Source organism: Rhinopithecus bieti, unplaced genomic scaffold (assembly GCF_001698545.2).
Source record: "Rhinopithecus bieti isolate Rb0 unplaced genomic scaffold, ASM169854v2 scaffold_15769, whole genome shotgun sequence".
NCBI lineage: Eukaryota > Metazoa > Chordata > Mammalia > Primates > Cercopithecidae > Rhinopithecus > Rhinopithecus bieti.
In genome coordinates, this window is record NW_016809129.1 from 3,285,106 (window position 1) to 3,291,302 (window position 6,197).

At 38.1% G+C, this 6,197-nt stretch overlaps 1 protein-coding gene across 1 annotated transcript in view; it reads left to right on the plus strand.

The window, feature by feature from the left end:
* Positions 1 to 6,197, plus strand: part of PLCZ1 (phospholipase C zeta 1) — a 54,872-nt gene that overhangs the window by 43,003 nt on the left and 5,672 nt on the right. Inside the window, 2 exon segments of the mRNA XM_017888604.1 lie at positions 13 to 129; positions 1,204 to 1,373. Of these exon segments, the coding sequence (XP_017744093.1) occupies positions 13 to 129; positions 1,204 to 1,373 (287 nt within the window).

The window sequence follows — 6,197 nt, forward strand, 5'->3', positions numbered from 1 at the left end:
AATTCTTTTCAGTCCATGAGTTTATTTTTCACACCAGGAGGTTCATTACCAGAATATATCCCAAAGCAACAAGAGCAGACTCTTCTAATTTTAATCCCCAAGAATTTTGGAATATAGGTTGTCAAATGGGTATGTTATATAGGATATTGAGTTGTTTGCAAAAGTAACATACAATGAATTTATTTTATGAATGTATGAAAACTCGTGAAAAGGGCGTTCTGTGAAAGATTTTTTGGCCTGGGGGTTTTGGGGTCAGGCACTAACGGTGAGTCATGTGTTTTAAGAGCTGAAGTCATTCCTATCTGGGTTGAAGCGGGGTAAATCTTGGTGATTGCTCGGGGGAATGGTGGTTAAATTCATGAGGAGTTAATATGAGGCATGTGAAGTGGAGGAAGGGAACAAGGAAAACCAAATGGACATTGAAGATCAAATTCCTTTGCTTGAGATATGCTCAAGGCCTCTTCAAATCAAGTGACCTCTATCATTTACACTTTACATGAGCTTCTACATTCACAGTATTGAAAAGTGAATAAGATTGCATAACCTGGTTATTTGCCCTCACCAGACCCTTATTCCAAACTGCACAGCTAGGACAGCACTGCACTAACCCGTCAGAAAGTACCAGGTGTTACCCTTCTTCTACCGGATTGTGGCAAGGCCTGTAGGTGTGAGGAGGAGTGGGGATATTGGGGCTGGGTGGAGGGCAGAGTGTGGCACTCGCTACGGTGGCTATTTACCAGCCTATGTCGAGGTGCTTCCATATTTTAACGACAATTATTGCTTTGCCTGTTTCTCACTTTCTCCTCAAGTGACAACAGCATCTCATAGACTTGAAAATGTGTGACATAGTTGGTGTCTTTACCTCTTGCATTTAATGCACTGATACTCTTTGTTCTGATATTTCTTAAGTGTTACCTGACATGAACATTGTTATTCTATAATCTATACTGGATACCATTTTGATTTCTTTACTCAAAGCTGTGTAGTAATTTACTTACAGATTAAACTTTGGAACTCATCAATATACCTTAATATAGACATGGCAGGAGAAAGAGTTTTAAAAATCATGAATTATTAGGCTAATGACGCTTGCTCATAGAACATTTGGGGATATAGAATCCGTGATTAGATTTCAGTAAATGGTTTGTGTTCCTTTATTTGTATTCTCTATTACCTGACAATGTCAAAACTTCTTTCTTACAGTGGCTTTAAATTTCCAGACCCCTGGTCTGCCTATGGATCTGCAAAATGGGAAATTTTTGGATAATGGTGGTTCTGGATATATTTTGAAACCACATTTCTTAAGAGAGAGTGAATCATACTTTAACCCAAGTAACATAAAAGAGAGTATGCCAATTACACTTACAATAAGGGTAAGATTAATAACTTTTCTTTTATATTTTTTGGTTATTATATAAACTAGATAGTGTACATTAGTATTTTGAATTCCACTGATTTGCTTTAATTTCTTTTATATTTCTGTTAATCTTTTTAGGTACTATATGTGGGTAGTATTTCAGTATCCTTCTATACCTGAAAAATGTCTTCCTGTTTCAATTTTACGTGAATGATTATCTGCCTGTGAATAGACATATTGAGGATAAAACCTTCTCCTCTCCAAGTTCTACTTAGATGATTTCATTGTATTTAGGCATTTAATATTGTGAGATACAGGTCTCAGTTCGGCCCACTAATTACCTTGTGGGCATGTTACTTTTTCTTGCCTTTGATGACTTTTACCTGGAAATTTTAGGAGCCCTTGTCTTTTCCTCAGTCTCCACGATTAGGCTTTTGTAGGTCAGGATTTCCTCCCACCCCATATGCCTGTGAATATCATTTGATTACTTAAAAAGAAAAATTACCCATATGTCTTTCTCTAGTATCCGTCTTCTGTGTCTATTAATTTGTGTGAACTTTAACATACTCCCTTTTCCTCTGCATGTTGGGAGCTTTTAACATTTTTTCTTTATGTTGATGATTCAAAGTCTGCATTTGATTTTGTTCTTTACTGATTTTAATGTAGAAATGATTTTTTGTATCCTGCGTTGTTAGTCCTCCTGCCCCATTGCGGTTGACCTCATATTGCTTCCTTTTAATTTCTGTTTGTATCCCACCTAGTGCCCTTCCTCCAGACTCTTGTCTTCTTATTTTATCTTTTATTTTATTACATCCTGTAAAACCTTATGGAGCATAAAAGCAGTTGTCTAAGATTTGTTTCCATTAGTAAAGACTTTTCCAAACGTCTTTCTTATTCCTCTCTAACCTAAGTGCTATGTTTATTTTCTTTTAAAATGTCACCAAATCTTTTGAAAACCTCTAGTTGCTTTTTCTCTCCACTTACTTATGAGCAATTCTGTTTTAGGCTATAACTATACTTGTTGTTTGCAAATCAATAGAGTGGGTACGGTTTCATTGGTCTCTCTTTCCATTTAACTAGTTACTCCCAGAACTGTATAAATCATCTCAGATCCTACAGGAATTTTGTAAGTACTTATGTTTCTGTCCCTGGCCAGCACGTCATTACTTAGTGAAGCTCTGCCAGCTGCTGGGCGCTCCCCTGCTCCCCATTACCTGGCTGTTAGAGTGCAGGAAACGCTGGGGCCTCCAGCATGTGCTTCTCCTGCGACTCTTCCTAGCTCAGCTCCTTTTTCCACCGTCGTAATACCACAGGATTTGGGAAACTGTGCTCCACGTCTACTTCAGGCCCTAGCCACTTTATCTCAGCTGAGAAGGGGAGGATTGAGAGCTTTTTCCAGAATTAATGTGGAACGTATAGCAAAGATGAACAGGACTAGAAAGATCCTGACCTTTGCAGGAAACAGTGCCTGTGAAGTATGTAGCTGACTTTTGCATTGTCTGTTAAGGAATTTGTGACTCTGATGTAGAAGCATTTAGTGGATAGGCAGCAACTGCCTACAACACTGGATTGTTAATACTCCTTCAAGGTCTGGCATAGTATTAACCACTGACTTCACTTTACAATGCTATTATAATGTTGGCATCCTTTTTGTAGTTGATGTGGTAAAAAGAAATGGCAAATCAGCCACTTTGAAGATCCCTTCCATTTCTACACACATCGCTTTTGTGTGCTCTGGGACTGGATTCTCCTTTTACCCCCTGCCTTCCAAGTGATTGTCATTTTTATTTGTGGCTTCCTCTTTCTCTGCTTTCCCTTAAGATATTTGTGTTAGCTAAAGTCTTTCCTTAAACCTTGTCTCAAACTATTCTCCTTGGGTTCTGTTACATAAACATTCACAGTCTCACCACTAACAATGCTCAAGTCTTTAATTGGACCTCATTTTGAGAATCTGAAAGCATATTTTAGCTTACTGAGCATCCTTACCTCCTTAATCACCATTCTGTCAAACTTAAAATATTAAAAGCTTGAACATCCCTTCCTAATCAAATCTACTTCTACTCTTATTTAAATGTCAACAAATGACCCCATTCTTCCACTCTGCTCAGACAAGAAAATTGGGAGTCATTCTCATCTTCCACATCTCCTTCATGTCCCACATCCAGACCAACTTTAAATTCTGCTGATTCTATTCCTAAATGTTTTCCCTCTCCATTCTCTTGATCTGACCTACTTTGATGCTGTCCTGTATCAGGAATTTACTACCTGTCATCAGGTCTATTTCTTTGGCTTCCTGATGGTTTCAGGTAGCCTGTCTCAGTCCTCCATATCTATTCTCCACAAGTTGACCAGAGAGATTTTGCTACAGTGCTAATGTTATCATGCATACGTAATATTTATTTGTGTCTCTTGACTACTTTCTTGGGTAGGCCTTGGCCTACTTGCATAGTCCTATCTCTCACCACTTCTAGCCTTTCACCCTGTTCTACAACCATATGGAACTAGGATCCTTCTCGAACCATGACTCACCTCCACGAATTGCGTATGCTCTTCCAGTAACTAGAACATTCTTTCAGCCTTACCTGCCTATTGCATTTTGACTCACTTTTCAAGACTTAGGAATCATGTCTTTTTGAAAGCATTTTCCTAGGCTAGGTTAGCTGTGCTTCTTTTCGTAGCTTTGCTGTTTTCCGTAACACCCTCTGCATGCATGCATTATGGCATCTATCATAAGGTTTTATAATTGTTTATTTACTTGTTACTTGTCTTCTCCATTCGTCTGAGGATTCCTTAAGGATTAGAGATGTGGGCCTGGTGTGGTGGCTCAAGTCTGTAATCCCAGCACTTTGGAAGGCTGAGGTGGGTGAATCACCTGAATTAGGAGTTCAAGACCAGCCTGGCTAACATGGTGAAACCCCGTTTCTACTAAAAATACAAAAAGTTAGCCGGGTGTGGTGGCATCCAACTGTAATCCCAGCTACTCAGGAGGCTGAGGCAAGAGAACTGCTTGAGCCCAGGAAGCAGAGGTTGCAGTGAGCCAAGGTCACACCATTGCACTACAGTTTGGGTAGCAAGAGCCAAAGTTCGTCTCAAAACAACAACAACCACCACCAAAACCAAAAAGAGATGTGTTTTGTTCCATTCTTATTTGTGCCTAATACAAAGTATATTTTCAATATATCTAGGTTCATTCAACAAATACATTATTTTTCCGGTTAAGAATAGTAAAGAGAACATAGGTGCTCTTTCATTGAGAAAGTGAAGGCGGAAGGGAGCTAGTGTGCACAAATGCTCACAAATGCCATGTTTGTATTCTGAGGAGTCTCTTGTTGAGGTTTAAGTGGCATGGAGAGTTAATGATTCTCCAGGAAGCTGCTGCCATGGCCATGTAGGTCTTTCTCTGTTGCCTCTACCACTCTGGGGAGTTTTGTGATTATGGCTTGCTCAGATCGTAGAGGGCATGATTCGGGAATCAGAGGGCCTAGTTTTATTATAAGTTTTCTTAAGTTGTTGGTGAAGACATTTGACGTTTCTGCTTTACTCTTTGTCATATGCAATCTGAGAGTTTTGGTTTAGGCCAGTTATTTTCAAGTTTATAAAAACTACAAGATTGCTCTCTAAATCCAAAATCTTATGGGTAAGGCCAATGGATAACAACAGAGTTGACCATTGAAGGCTTTTTGTTTGACATTCCTTCCTCCGCACTGGCTCCTGTACAAACAAATTTGTAAATTTGTTTATAAATTATTTGATCAATACTCCCTAAACCAGGGGTGTCCAATCTTTCGGCTTCCCTGGGCCACGTTGGAGGAAGAGGAATTATCTTGGGCCACACATAAAATACACTAACACTAACGATAGCTGATGAGCTTTAAAAAATGTAAAAAAAAAAACTTATAATGTTTTAAGAAAGTTTACAAATTTGCGTTGGGCCACATTCAAAGCCACCATGGGCCACATGAGGCCCGCAGGTTGGACAAGCTTGCCCTAAATTCTCATTCAGTTCTCATATTCAATTATGTTTTTCAAATTTAGATAATTTTTTTTTTCTTTCTGGAATGAGGTACACCGAGCTGAACCTACTCCATTTTGGGAAGGGTCTGTTACCTGCAGAATGATATTTAGCAGATCTGTAGTGGTATTGGGACCAGTGTACTATATGTTTATGGCCATTGTTCTTTCTAATTACTTTGGTGTCTAATTATGCTGATGCCCGTTCCACACTGATTGCTAAACAGTTGCACAGGCATACTGGCTTCTAGCTAATGCCATAATCTGTGGAATTAGGAAAAGTTACACATTAGTGGTTTTTCTTTTCCTTTCTTTTCTCTTCTCCTCCTTCTCTCCCTCCTTCCTTCCTCTTTTCCTTCCTTTATTCCTTTATAAGGGAAAATTACACATTAGTGGTTTTTCTTTTCCTTTCTTTTCTCTTCTCCTCCTTCTCTCCATCCTACCTTCCCTCTTTTCTTTCCTTTATTTCTTTATAATCAAACTTAATTATATATTTGTTTCTCTTTATGTAACCTTCAGAAATTGGAATTATGCCTCAGTTTTATAACTGCATTTTAGACTTACATCTTCTATCTCTTAGCCTAAGTTAGTTCATTTCAAATATAGTTTTCTTGTGTGCTCATTTTGTTCCTTAGATTATAACAACTTTTTGCTTCAACAATTAGCTTGGCAAATAAAAGTTTAAATACAATTATTATTAATTACTTTGTTAAGATTTTTTTGATACCCAGTCCCTAATATACGTATGAAATAATTGATTTTGTCAAACTCAGAAAATGCTATCATGGGAAGTTAAATGGTACATTTTTTAAAAGTAATATTTATATAG